We start from the raw sequence: 20437 nt of genomic DNA on the forward strand, positions 1-20437 counted from the left end.
TCCCAGATATCATCTCTTCCCTTGCAGTCTTCGCAAGGAGGGAGCTACGTCCACTGTGCAGAAGAGCACTGTGAGGCTTGGCTAGAGGCAGAGGTCACTCTCTTTTTTTTTTTTTTTTTTTTGACAGGCAGAGTTAAAACAGTGAGAGAGAGAGACAGAGAGAAAGGTCTTCCTTCCATTGGTTCACCCCCCAAATTGCCACCACAGACGGCTTGCTGTGCCGATCTGAAGCCAGGAGCCAGGTGCTTCCTCCAGGTCCCCCATGTGGGTGCAGGGCCCAAGCACTTGGGCCATCCTCCACTCCTTCCCGGGCCGCAGCAGAGAGCTGGACTAAAAGAGGAGCATCTGGGACAGAATCTGGTGCCCCAATCGGGACTAGAACCTGGAGTACTGGCGCCGCAGGTGGTGGATTAGCTTGGTGAGCCGTGGCACCGGCCAGAATTCACTCTTGATAGGTGTTGGTGATGGGTTCTGGCTCCCCATGACCCTTCACCCTATGACATCCAGCATAATGGACTCAAGGCCCTCAGCAGCCCCGCTCCCTGGCTCCGACTCAGCTCTATACCCTGGGCTGTATTTTGTTGCCTCCCTCATGTCCACTTCACCTAGGGATAGACTTCCTGTGGCATGCACACGCACACACTCACACACACACAGCCACAGCCCCCGCACGACCTGCCCAGAACTGCCATCATCATGCAGTCCTCATTGACCCCCCCATCTTCTTCTACAAAATGCTCACCTTAGCCCACACCTTCCTTCCCCTGCACATCCAGGCCCACACTCCACAAAGCAGCCCAGCTCCCTGAGCCTTCATCGATGACAAGGGGTCCAACAAAGCTTTCTTTTTGAAGAAACACCTTCTGACCACCACGGCAGTTTATAAGAACTGTGGGGCTGGAACCTGACAGCTGGTTGGGAAACCAGGACTTACTATTTGTCAATCGTGTGACCTCTGCAAAGCAGGTTGATTCTTCGGAGTGGCTTTCACCCGGCAGCCGCCAGCTTTCAGGAGAAGTTTGTCCCTTTCCTGCCTCTGCCAGCCCTACCCCAGACCAGCCTGTTGCTGCTGCTGCTGCTTGTTAACACAGATGGGGTCATGGCTTGGGGGGTTGGGGGGAGGTTCTTTATGCTGCTGTGTCCCTTCCCAAGGCCATTTCTCTGATTCTCATTTCTAATAACAGAGGGGCCCTAGGCCACCTGCAGATGGGAATTAGTCTGTGGGTGATCCAGTGAAGGGGGCACTGGGAAGGGTACATGCACCCTCTGATCACCCTCTATTTCCATCCTGCATTGTCTGGGCGTGGGGAAGGTGTTGGCACCTGGATGAGGTGCCCAGAGTGCATTCCTGGTGACTTCATCTCTGGACTTGCTCTTGAAATTCCAGCCAGGCCAAATCAATTCTGTCCTTTACGAGAAGGAGGAAGGGTCAGCATTCCACAACTTCCTTGTCATAACCAGGTTTTTAGTCAGTTGACGCTGAAGAATTGCATCCCAGTATCACGAGGCTCATGGTGGGGGATGGGGATAGTGAGAGCGCGAGGGAGGTCTTGGAGGTCTCTTGTCCTCTGTCCCCTGAAGGTCTTCCGGGCTTGGAAACCCCGGGTGAGAAGGGCGGATTCTGAGAGTTTGCGCCTCGCTCGCTTGGCGCGATCAGCACCACGGCCAGCGCCCCCGCACCCAGCGGCTGCGAGCCGGAGTCCCGCGGGCCGCCGGCTCCCGGGGTAAGGGGCTCAGCCCGGGGCGGTCCTGGGCTTCTCCCTGCCCTTTCCAGCGATGACTGGGGTGGAGAGAGAAGAAGAGAGCGCCACGCGAGGGCCCCGGATTCTCGCAGGAAGGGAGGAAGCGGGAACCGGGTACGTGCAGGGGCCCCCGCGCGCCCGCCCCCGGCCCAGCCCATTTCTATACAAGGCCTGCTCTCCCCAGCCTCCACCGCCAGCGCGGAGGGGCGCATTCCCGGCCCTGAGCTCAGCGGGCCGGAATGTGGCTGATAAATCAGAGATAACGGCGCCCCCGCCCCTCGGCCAGGGAAGGACCGGCTGGACACTCAGCTCCGGAATAAAAGGCCGCGCGCGGTTCGCGGAGCAGCCAGGAGAGCACTTGCTGGCCTCCCAGAGGTGGGACAGGAACCCGCGCACCCCGCAGCAGCCGCTCTCCCCAGCAACATGGACCTCCCGACGGGGCTCTCCCGGGCTCTCCTGCTCCTCCTCTTCTTGCACCTGTCCCCGCAGAGGTGTCGTCCCCACCCGCTGGGCAGCCCCAGCAAAACCTCCTCAGAACTTTCTGAGATACAGGTGAGTGCAGAGGGGCTGCATAGATGTGAGCGCCCTGGAGGGCTTGGACAGCAGCAAGGAAAGGGTGCCCAGCTGCCGTCCCTAGGGTCTCCACGCTCCCTCGGGAATCAATGGGAGAATCAGAAAGCGGAGAGAGTTACTCCAGGTCCCTGGACACAGTGCTGTGGGTGGATTCACTTGGGCACCATGGGGAGGGTGAGCCCAGGTGGGAGATCCCGAGCCTCTGGTTTCTGCCCACCACAGCAGCTGCTGGGCCGTCTCCGGAACAAGGTCTCCCAGCTGCAGGCACAGCAGACGACCCTGGAGCCTACCCAGCAAGACGGAGGCACGGCGAAAACCTGGGAGACCCAGGAGACCAGAGAGGCGGCCCCTGCAGGCAGCCCTGTGCCCCTGGATGAGGCCCGCCAGACCCTGCGGAGACTCCATGGCCCCAAGCGGATGCGGGACTCAGGCTGCTTCGGGCGGAGGATGGACCGGATTGGCTCCTTCAGCGGCCTGGGCTGCAATGGTGAGCCCCCATCTGCGTCGGGTCTGGGCTGGGGAGCTGCACGCCCAGCCCTGCCCCCGGCTGTCAGCCTGAGAGTCACTTCTGGTTTGTTGTCTGGGACGCCTGGATCGCACCCCCTCTTGCTGAAGGGTGCCTTTCTGGAAACACTCATTGAGGACCCCACCCATCACCCCGCCCGCGTCCCCAGCCCCTCTGCATCCACCCCTGCGCCTTTCATCCAAGGGGCCAGAAGAGTCTCCTTGGGGTGCAGTCTGCTCACTGGAGTCCCAGACGTGTAATCTGGTTTTCCCTACACCTTCTAGAGCTTCGAGGGCAAGGGCGGGATCGCCAGGGTGATGCCACCCCCCGACCCCGTGTATGGACCAGGAAGCTGAGGTCTAGAAATTCCAAAGCCTCACACACCAAGCTCAGCTTCCACCTCCGTCTCCCCGTCGCAGGCCCTTCACCACCTCTCTCTTCTCTCCGCAGTGCTCAGGAAACACTAGAGAGCACTAGAAAGAACGCCGGCTGCAGATAACCGCTCTGGACTCCACAAGGGACGCCTCCCCCGGTCCACGACCCCCACCCCTTTGGAGCGGCTCCTATTTATTTATTTATGTATTTATTAATTTTTACTTGATCATTTTCTAAAAGACGATTTATTAACCATGGCGCACACAATTTCCGCAGAGAAATAAAATCAACACGACAGCCTTTCTTCGAAGCTGATTTGTTTCCGTGTGTTTATAACTGCTGCTCATTTTAGCAACAACAAACCAAACAAAACCCTGTGTTTGTTGAAGGTCCCAGCGGTGTCTTGATGGTGGGGTTGGGATGCGGCCCTAAGGGCTGGGCCAGTGGCGGGACGTGGAGTGCTTTCTTTCCTGTCGGGGTGTCAAACGCTCTGAAGTGGCCGCAATGGCCAGCGCCTGTGTCTTGGGGCAGGGCAGCTTCTCCCAGGGAGTGGAACGGCCCCGGCCTGGGCCAGGGTGCGAGCCCCTGCCTGGAAGCCCACCCTAGCCCCACCCTCGCTGACTTTCCCTGGCAACAGTTGTTTCCGAAGCCTGAACTAGCAAGTCAGACGCTGGGGGTTTCGTGTGTGTTGCGTTCCCAAGTTGGGGTGAGCCTCCATCCTTCCCCAAATTTCAACTTCAGACCTCCAACTCCTGATGTCATCCTGGAAAAGACCCTCAAAACCCAACCCAGGGGTCTGGCAGGAGGCTCAAGTTCTCGGGGTGCACCCCCACGCCAACACTTCCTCTCCAGCTGTCCTGCAGAACCCTGCCCTGTGTCCAGGCGCCCAGGCCTTAGCCCAGGCTGTCTCCTCCCACACCACCACTTAGGATCTGAGCTCAGATGGTGCTGCTGGGTAAGGCACCATGAAGTCAGGTCTATTCTTAGCCCCATTTTCCAGATGAGAAAACTGAGGCCTAAAATATCAGACACCCTCCCTGAGAGCTGGGATTTGCACAGGGGTCCCAGTTACCTTCAGCTCTGTTCCCTGACATTTGAGTCCCACACTCCTGCCTCGGGCTGCGCTCCCACAGCCTGTCTGATATCCTCATGCCATGCTTCCTCGAGTGCTTGTTCTCATTTGAACTCAGTGTGTATCACAGATTAGGGATAGCTAATGAGATGGATTAAGTTTTGTTTTTAAGATTTATTTTATTTGAAAGGTTGAGCTACAGAGAGAGAGAGGGAGAGATCCTGTATCTGCTGGTCCACTCCCCAAATGGCTGCAAGGGCCGGGGCTGGGCCAGGCCAAAGCCAGGAGCCTCATCCGGGCCTCCCATGTGGGTGCAGGGGCCCAAGCACTTGGGCCATCTTCCACCATTTTTCCAGGTGCACTAGCAGGGAGCTGGATCGGAAGTGGAGCAGTCGGGACTTGAACTGGTGCCCTAAGGAATGCCGACGTCCCAACCTGCTACACTGCAGCTCCAGCCCCAAGGGTTCTTTAAGGCTCTGGCATCGTGGCAGAGCAGGTTACGCCGCTGCTTTGACCCCAGCATCCCATGTGAGCACCATTTGGAGTCCCAGCCACTCTGCTTGCAATTCGGCTCCCTGCCAATGCACGAGGGAGAGCAGTAGAAGAGGCCCGAGTGCTTGGGCCCCTGCACCCACGTGGGAGACCCGGAAGGAGCTCAGGCTTCTAGCCCGGCCCCAGCCATGTGTCCATCTGGGGAGTGAACCTGCAGGTGGAAAACCTCTGTCTCCCTCTCTCTGTGTAACTCTGCCTTTCAAATAAATAAATGAATGAATGAATCTTTAAAATAATTTTTAATGGGATTTTAGGAGTAGTGCATTTTCCAACAAACTGAGTCCTGGTGGTCTAATGTTTGCGACTCACGGAAGGCAGCGGGCAGTCAGGACAGATGACATTTCCAAAGGCCTTGTGAATGTACCAGGTACGCTCCATGAACTCTCACAGTCTCCACAACTACTCCAAGAACTCTTGCGTCCCCCATTTCACAGATGGGAAAACCAAGGCATGTGTAACTTGTGAAGGGTCATGGAGTTAGTAAGTGGCAGAGCCAGGATCCAAGCACCTCGGCTCCCAACTGCTGTCCCCCAAGCTGTTCCCAAACCTGTCATTTAGGCTTGCTGGCAGCATGGCAGGTTCGCCTCCTGGTGGCATCGCTGAGTGTGACCTTTGGGGCCGCTGCCCACCAGCAGCCTCCTCCCTCTGCCCTGGCGATGAGGACACAGCCTCCCAGACTCAGCTAGCCCATCAGGACTCTCCCAGGCGAGTCTGCGCGTCTGTCCCTGGGGCCCGGCAACAGAGCGACGTGTATGTGTGACACATCCTGTTACTTGGGCCCTTTCTCCAGTCCAGAGAGACCTGTGAAGAGCCAAATGTGACCGCTGGAGACTGGGCAGAGGGTGGCCTGCTGTGGCCCAGGGGGTGACGTCCTTTTGGGTGCCCATGTGGTCGGCATTGCAGGGCACACACTATCTACAGATGCCCGTTAAAACCAGTCTTCTCCCTGGGGCGGGGGTCGTGACAGGTTAAGCTACTGCTTGGGACCCCTGCATCCCACATCGGAGTGCCTGGGTTCCTGTCTCCACTTCCAATCCAGCTTCCTGCTAATGCACACCCTGGGAGGCAGCCGGTGATGGCCCCAATACTTAGGTCCCCGTAAGCCAGCTGGGAGATCCGGGTGGAGTTCATGGATCCGCGAACCAGCACTTGGAAAACTCTCTCTCTCTCGTTGTCGCTCTGCCGTTCAAATCAGTGGAAATAAACATTTTTGGAAACCCAGCCCTTCCCAGTGCCCAGTGCTTCCCCTTGGAGCCGCAGCTGTGGCCTTTACCTCCGGGACTTGCCTGTTAACCCCAGAAGCTGTGCCGTGGTTGGTCCTCACAGAAGCTCCTACGGCTTGCATGCGGTCTGAGTGTGGCCCCAAAGGTTCGTGTGATGGAAGCTTGGTCTCCAGTGTGGTGGTGTTGAGGTGGGAGCCTGTAAGAGGAGGGGCCTTGTAGAAAGTCATCAGGTCGCTTGGCAGTGGGGGGTCTCATGGAATAGACTGGGTCTCACAGGAGTGGGTCCCCAGGGCGAAGGGTTGTTTTATAAATGAGTTCAGTGTCTCCTCTCCCTCTCTGGCTTCCTGTCTTGTCCTTTGAGCTCGTCTGCACACACAGCTGCCGTGGGGCCCTCACTGGAGCCTGCAGATGCTGCACCCGCTGTGCCCTTGAGTCTTCTGAGACCTGAAGAAGCAAAGCCTCTCTTCTGCGTAGACAGCCCCGAGTGTCCTATTGCGGTGACACGGGATGCCCCAACACAACGCTCCTCGCTTCACCTCTCCACAAAAGCTTGACGGCAACAGCAGACCTGGAGAGGCTTAGTCCAGGGCTTTGGAGCCGGGAGGAAGGTCAGCGCAGGGCGGGCTGGCTTTGCTGGCCTCCAGTGCTCAGGTTACACAGATCAGCACGGCGCTGGGCCCGAGTGCTTCACCGCGCGTCACGGTTCGGCTCCACTGAGCCCTCTCCACGCCTGTCGAGGCAGATGTCAGCCTTCTGGGCATGCCTTGTGGCAAGGGAATACAAGTGCATTTTTCTGGGGTCGGCGTTGTGGCACAGTTGTCTGAGCCACTGCCTAGAATGCCGGCATCCCGTACGAATGCGGGTGGAGTCTTGGCTGCACCACTTCCAGTCCAGCTCCCTACGAACGCCCCTGGGAAAGCAGTGGGAGACGGCCCACGTGCTTGGGCCCCTGCACCCGTGTGGGAGACTTGCTTGGAGGTCCAGGCTCCTGACATTGGCCTGGCTAACCCTGGCCATTGTGGCCATCTGGGGAGTCAATCAGCAGATGGAAGACCTCTCTCTCTCCTTCTCTCTCTCTGCAACTCTGCATTTCAAGTGAATAAACAAAATAAACAAATAATCTTTAAAAACTACATTTCTCTTCCCACAGACCCAGGTCTACACCAAATCACGGACTTGGCGATTTGTTCACGGTGCAGCTCTCAGTCTCTAGGATCCCTCCTCCAGTGCCTTAGCTGAAATATCAAGTCCCACAGGTGGGAGCCAGCCGCCACAGCTGCCCAGACGTCCTGGAGCACTTCGCACCCCAAACTCCACAGCTGCCTGCGAGCACTGGCCCGCCTGTCACCGTAGGGACCGTGGCCGTGGCCCCTGACCTCGCTGTTCTGCGTGGGGTCTTTCTGTGGCAGCCAGAACCTACCTGGATGTCCTCGGGGCAGGTGGGAGGTGCTGAGCAGTGACCTAACCTGGGAGTGGGTTCAGCCGCTGGAGCCGGCCTGCAAACACAGCGCCCTTGGGTCACAGGCGGCACCTGCTGGGAGTTCCCTGTGGGGCGGGGCAGTCAGGGGCTGTCTGTCCTACACGGGCAGGCACTTTTCCTCTTTCGCTGGGTCCCTTCCCCACTCTCTTGCTGACGTATCTGGGATTGTCTCCAAAATAAGCCTCCTTATCTCAGGTTCAGGAGAAATTACGAGAACACTCCTAGGGTGGAGCGTCTCCCGGGGCGCTGCCCATGACGGAGCCCTGGGCAGCCTTCTCGACTCGCTTCTGGCTGGACCACCCAGCCGCAGCCTGTGTCCGCTGGCTCCTCGTGGCATCTCCCGAGCCCTTCCCGTAGTCCTGGTCTAGGCCCCGTCAGCCAGGACTGCGCTGCTCACCAGCTCCCTACCCGGCCTCCCCGTTCCAGCCAGGGTGTGGCTCCCCATCGCTGTCAGCTCCTTGGGGAGAGCAAGGTGAGCGCTGGGCACTGGCTTGTGTTGGGGGAGGGCGGTTGGCAGAGGCCTTGGAGACAGCGCGAGACTCGGTCATTCAGATAAGACTCCCTGAGCATCAGGTTGGGCCAACAGGGGTGTCCTGGAGCTTCCTCACCCCCACCTGCACCTCTGGCCTCGCAGTAGATGCAGCTGTGGTGCTAGCTGGTGCAGACCGGTGGCTGCCGCCTGCCCGCCCTCTACCAACCCCCCCACAAGCAGCAGCACCGGGCAGGGGTGGGGCTGCCCAGACAGTTCACGGGAGGGCTGCACCTTGCGGCCTCAGGTTTTCCGGGCACCAACAGAAGGATCTGAATGACACAGCCCAGCTCAGGGGTCAATGGTCATAGGGTGGAGCGGGGTCCCAGGGAGGAGGTGCTGGGACCAGGGAGAGTCAGGGATGGAGAGGAGCCTGCAGACAAAGGGCCTGCTAAGTATTGGAGTGCCTCCTCCAGAAGATACGGGGCAATCCCCACCCCGAGACCTTATTCAGAAATAGGGACATTGTCAGTGTAATTAACTCCGCTTTGGTCATTACAGAGTAGGTGGGCTCTGAGTGCAGTGTGACCGAGGTCCTTATAAAGATGAGAAGGGGCTGGCGCTGAGGCATAGCGGGTTAAACTGCTGCCTGTAGAGCCGGCATCCATATGGGCACAGGTTCGAGTCCCGGATGCTCCACTTCCCCTCCAATTCCCTGCTAATGTGCTTGGAAAGCAGCAGAAAATGGCACAAGTCCCTGGCCCCTGCACCCACGTGGGAGACCCAGAAGAAGCTCCTGGCTCCTGGCTCTGGGGGCAGTGAACCAGTAGATGGAAGTAATTCTCTCTCTCTCTCTCTCCCTTTCAAATAAATAAATATTAAAAAAAAAAATACAATGGGGCTGGTGCTGTGGTGTCGTGGGCTAAGGCTTTGCCTGCAGTGCCACTATCCTATATGGGCACTGGTTTGAATTCTGGCTGCTCTACTTCTTTTATTTATTTAAATTTATTTATTTGTTTGAAAGTCAGAGTTACACAGAGAGAGAGGCAGAGAGAGAGAGAGAGAGAGAGGGCTTCCACCCTCTGGTTCACTCCCCAGTTGGCTGCAACATCTGGAGCTGCACTGATCCGAAGCCAGGAGCCAGGAGCTTCTTCCAGGTCTCCCACGTGGGTGCAGGGGTCCAAGCACTTGGGCCATCTTCTGCTGCTTTCCCAGGCCATAGCAGAGAGCTGGATCAGAAGTGGAGCAGTTGGGACTCGAACTGGCACCCACGTGGGATGCTAGCCCTGCAGGCGGCGGCTTTACTCACTATGCCACAGCGGCCCCATGGCTGCTCCACTTCCGATCTAGCTCTCTGCTATGGCCTGGGAAAGCAGTGGAAGATGGCCCAAGTCCTTGGGCCCCTGCACTCATGTGGGAGACCTAGAAAAAGTTCCTGGCTTCGGATCAGTGCAGCCTGACCGTTGCAGCCAGCTGGGAAGTGAACCAGCGGATAAAAGACCTCTCTCTGTCTCTCCCTCTCTCTCTGTAACTTTGCCTCTCAAATAAATAAATATAATCTTTTAAAAATTTTAAAAATTAGCCGGCGCCACGGCTCACTAGGCTAATCCTCCGCCTGCGGCGCCGGCACTCCAGGTTCTAGTCCCGGTCAGGGCACCGGATTCTGTCCCGGTTGCCCCTCTTCCAGGCCAGCTCTCTGCTGTGGCCAGGGAGTGCAGTGGAGGATGGCCCAAGTGCTTGGGCCCTGCACCCCATGGGAGACCAGGAGAAGCACCTGGCTCCTGCCATCGGATCAGCGCGGTGCGCCGGCTGCAGCGTGCCTGCCGTGGCGGCCATTGGAGGGTGAACCAACGGCAAAGGAAGACCTTTCTCTCTGTCTCTCTCTCTCACTGTCCACTCTGCCTGTCAAAAAAAAATTTTTTTTTTAATTATTTTAAAAAGCCAAGAAGCTGAGACACAGGGAGGGAAGACGGTCACGGGAGGAGGAGGCAGCGACTGAGCCGCAGGCCGCAGGCAAGGAAGGCCACAGCTGCCTGCTCCTGCCTGGCTGGGGGGGCGGGAAGGAGCCTCCCTTGTGGCTTCCAGAGATGGCTGCCCCGCGACCCCCCCACCGCAGACTCCCGGCCTCCAGGACTGCGAGGCAATCCCACTGTGTTGTCTGAAGCCCCCAGCACACCCCACTGTGGCACTTTGTTCTGGGGGCCCCGGGCCCCTGGCTGCGGGCTCTTCCTGTCCGTCCTCACTGCTCAGCACTCCAGCAAGGTGCCCAGGGCGACCCCCGGCCGCTGCAGCGTGGTGGCAGAGCTGTGGCCAGCCGGGTCACACGGCCCCTGACATTTGCTGTCCCTTGTTCCCCACTGGGTGGGCAGCCTCTGCGGTGTCCCTGTGATCCCGTCGCCCGGAGTTCATGCCCAAAGTGGGAGCCCCCCCACCAGAGTACGAGCAGGACCCAGTGACCCCAGCCGCCGAGCACATGGCACAAACACAAAGTGATGTCGCCCCCAAGAACAGGGGGCAAAGACATCATGGATTCTACAAGCTCCCTGTCTCCCTAAGGGAAGTCACTGCACCTCGGCGGAGAGGCCCGCATGGCAAGGAGCTGACGTCTCCAACCAGCAGGCGAGAGGCAGCCAGGACCCGAGGCCCACCGCCGGCCATGGGGATCGCTTGACAGCGGGTCCTCCCCTGGCCAAGCCTTGCCACGGCTGCATCCCCAGCCAGCCGTCACCTGCGGCCATTGGGGCCAACGGGCTCCAGAGCACCGGGAGACGAGTGTGTCGCTTTAAGCTGCTAGGGCTTGGGTGCAGCCAAGCAGCCACATCAGCTACAGACGCATCATTTCCCTTGCCCCTCACCCTTGGTTCCCCCCACAGAACCCCCTGAAGGCTTAGCAAGTGAGATTTTGCCTTGGGCTTTGCTTTCTGGCCAACACGTTCCCAGCTGCCAGTCCCCAGTGACCTCAAAGCGTGGTTTGCAAAGCCAGAAGCAGCTGTGTCCCACCGGTGTCTCCCGGGTGGAGCCTCTGCCTCCAACCCCTTGGGGCTGAGGGGTTCTGCACACTGCAGCTGTGCTGGGACTCTGCAGGGCCCGCGACAGCCCCGGGGTGGAAGCAGCAGACGCCCAAATCTACGCTCTCCCACCAGGAGGCTCCTGCACCATGGGTGTGACAGAGACGGCTTCTCGCCAGGGATGAGGGCGTGAAGGCTCCGAATTCCCAGCCTGTGGGAGAGGCGGGCGTGGGGTGGGGTCCGTTGCTTTTCTCCTCCTCTCGCTCCTGCAGGCTGACCTCCTAGCACCCCATTGCACACTGGCTCCCCCACGGCCCCCTCCAGACTGGAGCAGCAGCCCGGGAAGGAAGAGAGATTTTCCATCAAGCTGCTCTGTGCCAGGCTCAAATCAAAGGCTCTGTTTTGTTTTGAAGATTTATTTATTTAAAGTCAGAGTTACAGAGAGAGAGCGAGAGCGAGAGCGAGAGTGAGAGCGAGAGAGAGAGAGAGAGAGCGCTTCTATGAGTTGGTTCACTTGCCAGATGGCCACAATAGGCAGAGCTGGGCCAGGCCGGAGCCAGGAGCCTCACCCAAGACTCCCATGAGGGTAGCAGGGGCCCAAGCACTTGGGCCATATTCTGCTGCTTTTCCCAGGCCACAGCAGAGAGATGGATCAGAAGTGGAGCAGCCAGGACTTGAACCGGTGCCCATATGGGATACCAGCATAGCAGGCAGTGGCTTTACCTGCTAGGCTACCACACTGGTCCCACAGATCAAAGGCTTTGATGAGGACGGGGTGGGGGATAAGTGCCTTTGGGGCCCTGTTGGGCAGGAGGTGATGCCAGCTCCATGCACCATGCACAGCCCCCAGGCAGCATGGGGGCTGCCTTTCTTTCTTGCCCCTCCCCCCAAAACAATCTGGTTAATAGAAGAAACTCAATGAATGACACACACACACACACCCTCCCACTTCAGTGTCACCCTGGATGGAGAAAGGTGCCTTTAATAAAAAAAAGGTGGGCGTGTTCAGAGATCCTCTCTCCGGAAACTTGGATGGGACGTCCACCTCTCCTTGGGCCAACTGTCAACTTCAGAGGTGGCTCAGGGCAGAGGGGCTGCGCCCTCCCGCAGAGGCCATCTGCCAGCCTGCTGCTCCGGAAGCCTCCGCTGGCATCAAAGGCCGGTTTCCAAGGGCATCTCCAGGAGGCGGCCGTGTGACGCAGGCAGCGAGAGCACGAGCCCCTGGGGGCTGCTTGCTGACTCTTCTTTGCTAATAATATCCCTGCCGAGGAGCAATTAAGCCGTGAGCACATTCCAGAGACGTGGCGCTTTGCCCCCAGAGCTCCGACTTAGACCTGCACCCATTGCAGACGTCAACTTGGGGTTGTCTGACTCAACTCCCAGCCCCAGCCCCAAGCTTGCTAAAGACGGACCCTCCTCCTTTTGTCTGAGAATAGTGTCATCCTGAGGGGAGGGCATTTGGCCCAGTGGCAAGACGCCACCAGGGACGCTTGCATCCCACGTCAGAAAGCCTGGGTTCTTAGCTGGCACCACGGCTCACCTGGCTAATCCTTCACCTGCGGCACCAGCACCCCGGGTTCTAGTCCCGGTTGGAGTGCCAGATTCTGTCCCGGTGGCCCCTCTTCCAGGCCAGCTCTCTGCTGTGGCCTGGGAGTGCAGTGGAGGATGGCCCAGGTGCTTGGGCCCTGCACCCCATGGGAGACCAGGAGAAGCTCCTGGCTCCTGGCTTTGGATTAGCGAAGCGCCGGCCGCAGTGCATCAGCCATAGCAGCCATTTGTGGGGTGAGCCAATGGAAAAGGAAAACCTTTCTCTCTGTCTCTCTCACTGTCTAACTCTGCCTGTAAAAAAAGAAAGGAAGAAAGGAAGAAAGAAAGAAAGAAAGAAAGAAAAGCAAGCCTGGGCTCAAGTCTCGGCTCTGCTTCTGAATCCAGAATCCAGCTTCCTGTGCCCCCGGGAGGCACAGGTGATGCCTCAAGTACTTGGGTCCCCGCCACCCACATGGGGGCCCTGCGTGCCAGGATCCTCGCCCTGTTCCAGGGATTTGAGGAGTGAACCAGCAGACGATCTGTCCCTGTCTTTCAAATAAAAATTTAAAAATGGAAAACACAATAAATTTATTAGAAATATTACACCGGGGGCCAGCACTGTGGCGTAGCAAGTAAAGCCACCACCTGCAGTGCTGGCATCCCATATGGGCCCCAGTTTGAGACCCGGCTGCTCCATTTCCGATCCAGCTCTCTGCTGTGGCCTGGAAAAGCAGTAGAAGAGGGCCCAAGTGCTTGGACCCCTGCACCCATGTGGGAGACTTTGAAGAAGCTCCTGGCTCCTGGCTTCAGATCAGCCCAGCTCTGGCCTTTGTGGACATTTGGGGAGTGAACAAGCAGATGGAAGATCTCTCTCTGCCTCTGCCTGTCTGTAACTTTACCTTTCAAATGAGTAGATAAATCTTTAAAAAAATATTACATTGGGCCGGCGCTGTGGCTCACTTGGCTAATCCTCCACCTGCGGCACCAGCATCCCGGGTTCTAGTCCCGGTCGGGGCGCCGGATTCTGCTCCGGTTGCTCCTCTTCTAGTCCAGCTCTCTGCTGTGGCCTGGGAGTGCAGTGGAGGATGGCCCAAGTGGTTGGGCCCTGTACCCACATGGCAGACCAGGAGAAGCACCTGGTTCCTGGCTTTGGATCAGCACAGTGCGCCGGCTGCAGCGCGCCGGCCGCGGCAGCCATTGGAGGGTGAACCAACAGCAAAGGAAGACCTTTCTCTCTGTCTCTCTCTCTCACTGTCCACTCTGCCTGTCAAAAAAAAAAAAAAAAAAAAAAAAAAAAAAAAAAAAAAGAAAAAAATATTACACCGAGAATATTTCTTTATCTTGCAAATATTCCTCCTTTTTATTACGATTGGCTATTTCCTTTTTTAAATATTTATTTATTTAAAAGGCAGAGTTACAGAGAGAGAGAGCAGATGAGGCAGAGAGAGAGAGAGAGAGAGAGAGAGAGAGAGAGAGAGATCCTCTATCTGCTGGTCCACTCCCAAATTGGCTCCAGCAGTTGGAGTGGGGTCAGGCTGAAGCCAGGAACCTGGAACCCCATCTGGGTCTCCTATGTGGGTAGCAGGGACCCAAGTACTTATTCCATCTTCTGCTGCTTTCCAGGCACATTAGCAGGAAGCTGGATCAGAAGCGGAGCACCTAGGACTTGAACTGGAGCCCCTGTGGGAGGCTGGAGTCAAAGGCAGTGGCTCAACCAGCAATAACACCAACCCCCAAAATAATTTTTTAAAAGGCAAATGACCTTTACGTATATGTAAAGAATAATGTCATCTTGGACACCTCTTGTGGTCTCTGACCACTTGATGGCTCTGACTTCCTGCCTTTAACGGCCTCTCCTACTGTTCAAGCAAGGGGTCAGCACAGCTGGGGATGGGTCTGGCCAGGGCAGAGTTGGTCATTCAACACCCACTTCCCATGATCCAAGGAGCAGACTGCAACACGTGAGCTGTGGAAATGGGCCATGGTGACTGTCAGCCCTTTTCTTGGGACAGTATGAGAGAGTAGCCAAAACCACCAGCCTGGTCAAGCTACAGCCCCCGGGCAGGTGGGGAGGGGGCTGCTCAGAGGCATCTGAGGGTAGGGATGGGGTGTGTCTAATTAGGGATGCATCCAATGGGCAAAGGGGCAGCAGAGCGCGTGAAGGGTCAGTGCCCGCCTCCTAGAGGTGGCGATGAAAATGAAGCTCTCGGCACATGCCTGGCACATTCCAAGTCACCGATACAGGCACCAGAGGTCACGGCCGCAGTTACACAGCGGTGCACGCCTGGGAGAGTGTTTGCACAGTCTTGGCTCATTTGAGCCCCTGAGAATCAGGCAGGCAGGGCAGGTGTCGACCTTGTAACCTCATTTAGCAGATAACGAAAATAAAGCCCTGGAGATGGTTCACTTGGGGCTATGAGTCTCTGAAGCCCTCAGCCCAAGTTTATGTCATATTGGATGGGATGCTAACCTTGACTTCAGCAAATGGAGGCTGCGTGCTAAGTGTGGAGAGCCTTGCTGCCCGATGCTTCTGGGGTGCTCATGGCTCAGTACTTGGCCTGGTCTCAGAGGAAGACGTGAAAGACGGCAGGGATCAGTGCCATTCTTGCCCCCACACCCTCCCTCCGTTAGCCAACTTCCCGAGGATGCTTCCCTGGGAACACAGGGGCCAATCCCAGGCTGGAGTTGAAGGAAGGAGGCAGGGTTTCCCCACTCAGTGAGGCAGAGATGTGAACGCGGCAGCATCTTCAGCGCCCACCCGCAAGGAGACTTGGGGAGGGACGATCCCGCTCCCCCAGGTTTCCTTGGTATTTATATTTAGCGGCTGAATTCTTGGGACATTCATCACATTTGTGTCCTGGCTGACTTAAGGCTATAAAAAATAACTTCTTTCCCCTGGCTGCTGAGAGGGCTGGCCAGGGTGAGGGCGGCCTGTCTGGGGCCAGCCGGCCGCCTGGCTGATGAGTCAGGTATGAAGCCAGCCCGGGCATCTGGACTCCCTCGTCCTGCTGCCCGCCCGCTTCCTCCTCTCCCACCCTTATTTGGAGCCCCTGACAGCTGAGCTGCAAACAAACCGGGGGAACTGGGCTTGGGCCAAGTGGCCCCTCTGCTTCCCCGCGTGGGTCCCGTTGCCCAGGAGAAAGAATCCTGAGGCATGGCAGGGAGATAACCAAGGACTCTTTTTTGCTCCTCTCACACCTTTGAAGTGGGAGCCTCTTGAGGCAAATCAACAAGAATGTGGCTCTTGCAGCTGAGGGTCCGGGGGGCGGCGGGGGCTGCTCAAGGCAGAGGGGCTGTGACAAGCTCTGCTGGCTGATAACTTTAAAAGGGCATCTTCTGTGGGCTCCTCACTCAGCTGCTTTATCTCTGCAAGTGACAGAATGGGGAGGGTTCCACTCCTCTTGTGCTCTCGGAGAGCCAAGGGGCTATAAAAGGAGGCTGCACTGGGCAGCTGGAAGACAGTGACGGACAAAGACCCAGGGGGAACCGAGAGGAAGGAAGAAGCAGCTAACGGCACATCACCCCCAACCAGCACCAGCATGGGCCCCTTCTCCACCATCACCGTGAGCTTCCTCTTCTGTCTGGCATTCTGGCATCCAGATCAAATTGGAGCTAACCCAGTGTACAACGCCATGTCCAACGCAGATCTGATGGACTTCAAGGTAGGGCCAGGAAGGGGGGCACAGTCTGGGGCCGGGGCGCTTTTAGATACTCGCCTGTTCCTCTCGATTTGCCCAAGTCAGTGAGCACTCTCCTTTTCCTTGTGTTTTCCTTTGGTAAAGAATTTGCTGGACCACTTGGAGGACAGGATGCCTTTTGAAGATGAAGCTGTGCCCCCTCAAGCACTAAGTGAGCAGAGTGATGAAGCTGGGGCGGCTCTCAGCCCCCTTCCTGAGGTCCCTCCCTGGACAGGGGAGGTCAGTCCAGCCCAGAGAGATGGGGAAGCCCTTGGGAGAAGCACCTGGGAGGCCTCTGAGAGATCTGCTCTCCTGAAAAGCAAGCTGAGGGCACTGCTCACTGCCCCTCGGAGCCTGCGGAGGTCCAGCTGCTTTGGGGGCAGGATCGACAGGATTGGAGCCCAGAGTGGTCTGGGCTGCAACAGCTTCCGGGTAAGAGGCACTGGGGGTGCAAATGGGTGGGGAGGAAGGAAACCGTTGGTTTGCAGGGGTTCAGACTTCATCAAAGAATCCTCACAGGAGCACCTTCATCAAGAAGGGACCTGTGTAGAAGCTTGTTTGTTCTGAGATTTCTGACCTAACTTGGGGGGGTGCGAGTCTCAGGACAATGCTATCGTCCTCGGCTACATCCTGGTGCAAAAATGCTAAGAAAAAAGAGAAGAAAAGAAAAGAAGGAAGGAAGGATGGGATGGAGGGAGGAAGGGAGGGAGGAAGGAAATGGCTGTCACTTTGGGAGAGTCTAGCATTCACAGGGCCCATCATCTTTGCATAGCTAATTGATGGTACATGTTCTTGCCAAGAATTGCGAGATTCTGAATGAGAATAGTGAAATTGACAAGGAATGCCATTACTAGCTCTGATGAGTAACTAGTTTACCGGTTTATGAAACCCAGGGCATCATCAGGCTGGAGTGGAGACTAGTGGGGAAGCTTTGTCAGGAGGTTTGGCACAGTCATGGGAAGCTGACTGTTCTGGTACAGTCAGGCCAGCAAGCCGAATGTGTTTGTGTTCACTTTGTAGTACCGAAGATAACAGCCAGGGAAGAAAGGCGGCCAGGTGCCCTCGGCCCACTGCAGGAACCCTCCTCCTCCTGCGTCTCTCAAGTCACTTTGTCTCATCTCATTGCATCGAGTCGTTACTGCACCTTATCTGAGCTGCAGCTTCTTGTCAACATTTCTCACACTTTGCTACCTGTAAAGCAGTCAAACTGTGACTTCTCCTCTCTCACCCAAAGCATTAACACTTAGTGTAGATCCTCACGTGTTACTGAGAGTCGATTGGAAAAAAATGAATAAACTTCAGCACCACGGACAGCGGCCATGACTTGGATTGTGGTTTCTTTTTCTTTTTTTTGCTTGATTTGTGCCTTTTATTTTTAAACATGCAAGGGGACTGATGAGGTTAGAGGGGGCACATTATTATGCCCTGACAGTTTGAATGTCTTGTGGTTGCCCGGTTTATCTTCTACTTCCTATTTTCAATCGAAGTAAAATAATCTTTAATTAGAAAATGAAAAATAATCTAAACAATAAATTCAAGCCATTGGCTCAGGTCTATTGGTTCATTATTAATAAGTGAATATATAAAACTACTAGTAACCATGTAGTATTGGACATTTTCACTCATGCATTAGAATATTAATACTCTAAAATCAGAACTGAAAGTGCCACTATTTCTTTACCTTTTGTCAGAGGAAAAAGAATGCTGCTTCTCTCTTTTCTCCCTTTCCTGCACAGGGTGGGGCACCTGCTTTACTTTTTACTCCAGCCTCAGTCGCAGATCCTGAAAAAGCCCCAGGAGACCGAAAGGGCATTTATTTTCAGATTTGCTAACATTTAGGGCACTTACGTGTTGGAAATAAACACCTGGACTTTCTTCCACTCCTACTGTTTTTGGTTACAGTGTTTTAGGGCACATTTAGCCAATGAGAATATGGACTAGATGTTTTGATCCATTTTTTTAAAAAATATTTATTTATTTATTTATTTATTTATTTTTTTGACAGGCAGAGTGGACAGTGAAAGAGAGAGAGAGAGAAAGGTCTTCCTTTTGCCGTTGGTTCACCCTCCAATGGCTGTTGTGGCTGGCGTGCTGCGGCCGGCGCACTGCACTGATCCAAAGGCAGGAGCCAGGTGCTTCCCCGGTCTCCCATGGTGCAGGGCCAAGGACTTGGTCCATCCTCCACTGCACTCCCGGGCCATAGCAGAGAGCTGACCTGGAAGAGGAGCAACCGGGACAGAATCCGGTGCCCCGACCAGGACTAAAACCCGGGGTGCCAGAGCCTCAAGGCGGAGGATTAGCCTATTGAGCTGCGGTGCTGGCCCCTATTTATTTATTTGAAAGGCAGAATTACAGAGAGGCAGAGGCAGAGAGAGAAAAGTCCTCCATCCACTGGTTCACTCCCCAAATAGCCACAATAGTTGGAATTGAGCTGATCCAAAGCCAGGAGCCAGGAGCTTCCTCTGGTCTCCCACATGAGTGCAGGGGTCCAAGGACTTAGGCCTCTTCTACTGCATTCCCAGGCCATAACAGAGAGCTGGATTGAAAGTGGAATGGCCAGGACTCAAACCGGTGCCCACATGGGCACGGCAGGTGGTGGTTTTACCTGCTATGCCACAGCACCGTTTTCTCTCCCACCCCAATCCATTTGTAAAGAGTGAGTTGTTGGCGCTGAGTGAGCGACACTGGTAGCTGCAGTGAGAGCGGGCAGGCCTCGGGTCTCAGCCGTGAGCAAACAGGAACACAGGTTTGCTGCGTTGACAAGTTGCTGAGGCTTTTGTGTACTAACACTCGCATTTGAAAAGTGGACACCTCGCCCAGATCCAGCCAAGCAGCCTGGGCTCGATGGCACGGAGGTGAGAGCAGCCGGAGAAGATGCAGGCTTTTGTTTCTGCTTCTGAAATGTGTTGTCCCAACCAGACAATCCCAGATGCCAGGCTCACCTTCAACCATGAGCCCTCTAACCTGTTTTCCCAGCCATGGCCCCCACACTTCCCTCCACGCCAGAGTCCCTGACATACCTCCCTGCTTGCCTCGCTGTGCCCTCACTCCCTGTCCCTTCTCCCTCGAACAACCAGCACCCAATCCTCCCAAGGACATGTCAAGGCTCATGGTGAAAGCCACTTCCTCCCTTGTTGATACCAAACCCCCCACTGAAAGTTACTCTTCTGGGCACATCTGTATGTGACTACTCCAGCACCACCTGTCCCGGATGTGGACAGGTGCCTGTGTCCCCAGCCTGCAAGCCCTCATCCCCAGGGTCAGTGCCTCTTCAGCACTCCCATGGCAGGTCATGCTCCTTCAATGTGTGGTTGAGCCTCTTGATCTTGCACAGAAATTGGAAAAAGAGGAACAAAAAGTAGCAATGTGCTCCTGGAGAGGGCAGGGGAGACCAGAAATGAATGGCTGCTGGGCGGTGGAGGTGAACTGGCTGCTTCCTTACCTGGACTTCAAACACAGAAGGGCAGGAAACCAAGCAGAGTGATGAACAAGGACCAGGGGAAGAGACAGGAAAAGGCATCTGTCCCAACGTGGCGCTGGGATCTGGGGCCAGGAGGGAAGAGTGCCGAGTGGCGCACACGCCCAGGGGTCACCAGAACAGGGTCTTCACTGAGTGAACACACAGGCAGAAAACGCCCTGGAAATCAGTGGGGCAGGGGACACGTGAACTGACGGGGCGGAGGGGCAACTTGAAGCAGGTAAGAGGCGAAGTCATCTCACTGACAGCGCCGGCCACGCGGTCTTGTGTCACAGACGCTGCCCCACTTCCCTGCTTCTGGCTGTGGGGGTACTCTGTGAGGCCAGCTCCTGACCACCACACTGTTCCAACGGACCCTCCACGTATTGCTCTGGGGAAAAGTGGCGGTTTTTACAAGAGGAAGGGACTGGTAGACAAGATGGGTCAGTGTACACTTGAAGGGACAAACAGGACAGCAGCGACCACTCGAGGTCATCAACAACCACGGGACTGGGTCCATCATCAGTGAAACCACTGTGTCCTCTCGTCCCACGTTCAGAACGGCTATTGTGAAGACGTGAACCGAGCAGGAACTAGAGCATTTACAGTCACACTGTAACACTCACGGAACTGAAAACCTGCGACTTCACGGCTTAAGGCAGGAGCCCGGGTCTTTCCTGGGAAGCTGTGTACGGAGAAACCTGACCACGTCACCTCCCGGCACGGCATGGCAGGTTGTACGCAGTAGAAAGGCAGGGAGGGAACTAGAAACCAGGG

General features: G+C 56.3%; 2 protein-coding genes across 3 annotated transcripts; both read left to right on the forward strand.

The window, feature by feature from the left end:
* Positions 1–2077: 2077 nt before the first annotated feature.
* On the forward strand, positions 2078–3505 carry NPPB (natriuretic peptide B). 2 transcript variants are annotated; one of them, XM_008275383.4, is made up of 3 exons: positions 2078–2294; positions 2538–2802; positions 3271–3505. In XM_008275383.4, the coding sequence occupies exons 1-3, from the start codon at positions 2166–2168 to the stop codon at positions 3285–3287; spliced, it is 411 nt and encodes a 136-aa protein (XP_008273605.1). In that variant the 5' UTR covers positions 2078–2165; the 3' UTR covers positions 3288–3505. The 2 variants fall into 2 exon arrangements, with proteins under 2 accessions (XP_008273605.1, XP_008273606.1); XM_008275384.4 differs by having other exon boundaries at positions 2541–2802.
* Positions 3506–15982: 12477 nt separating this feature from the next.
* Positions 15983–17363, forward strand: NPPA (natriuretic peptide A). The gene is made up of 3 exons (NM_001082262.1): positions 15983–16188; positions 16309–16635; positions 17224–17363. The coding sequence occupies exons 1-3, from the start codon at positions 16066–16068 to the stop codon at positions 17233–17235; spliced, it is 462 nt and encodes a 153-aa protein (NP_001075731.1). The 5' UTR covers positions 15983–16065; the 3' UTR covers positions 17236–17363.
* Positions 17364–20437: the final 3074 nt, after the last annotated feature.

This window comes from Oryctolagus cuniculus, chromosome 7, assembly GCF_964237555.1.
Source record: "Oryctolagus cuniculus chromosome 7, mOryCun1.1, whole genome shotgun sequence".
In the NCBI taxonomy this organism is placed as follows: domain Eukaryota; kingdom Metazoa; phylum Chordata; class Mammalia; order Lagomorpha; family Leporidae; genus Oryctolagus; species Oryctolagus cuniculus.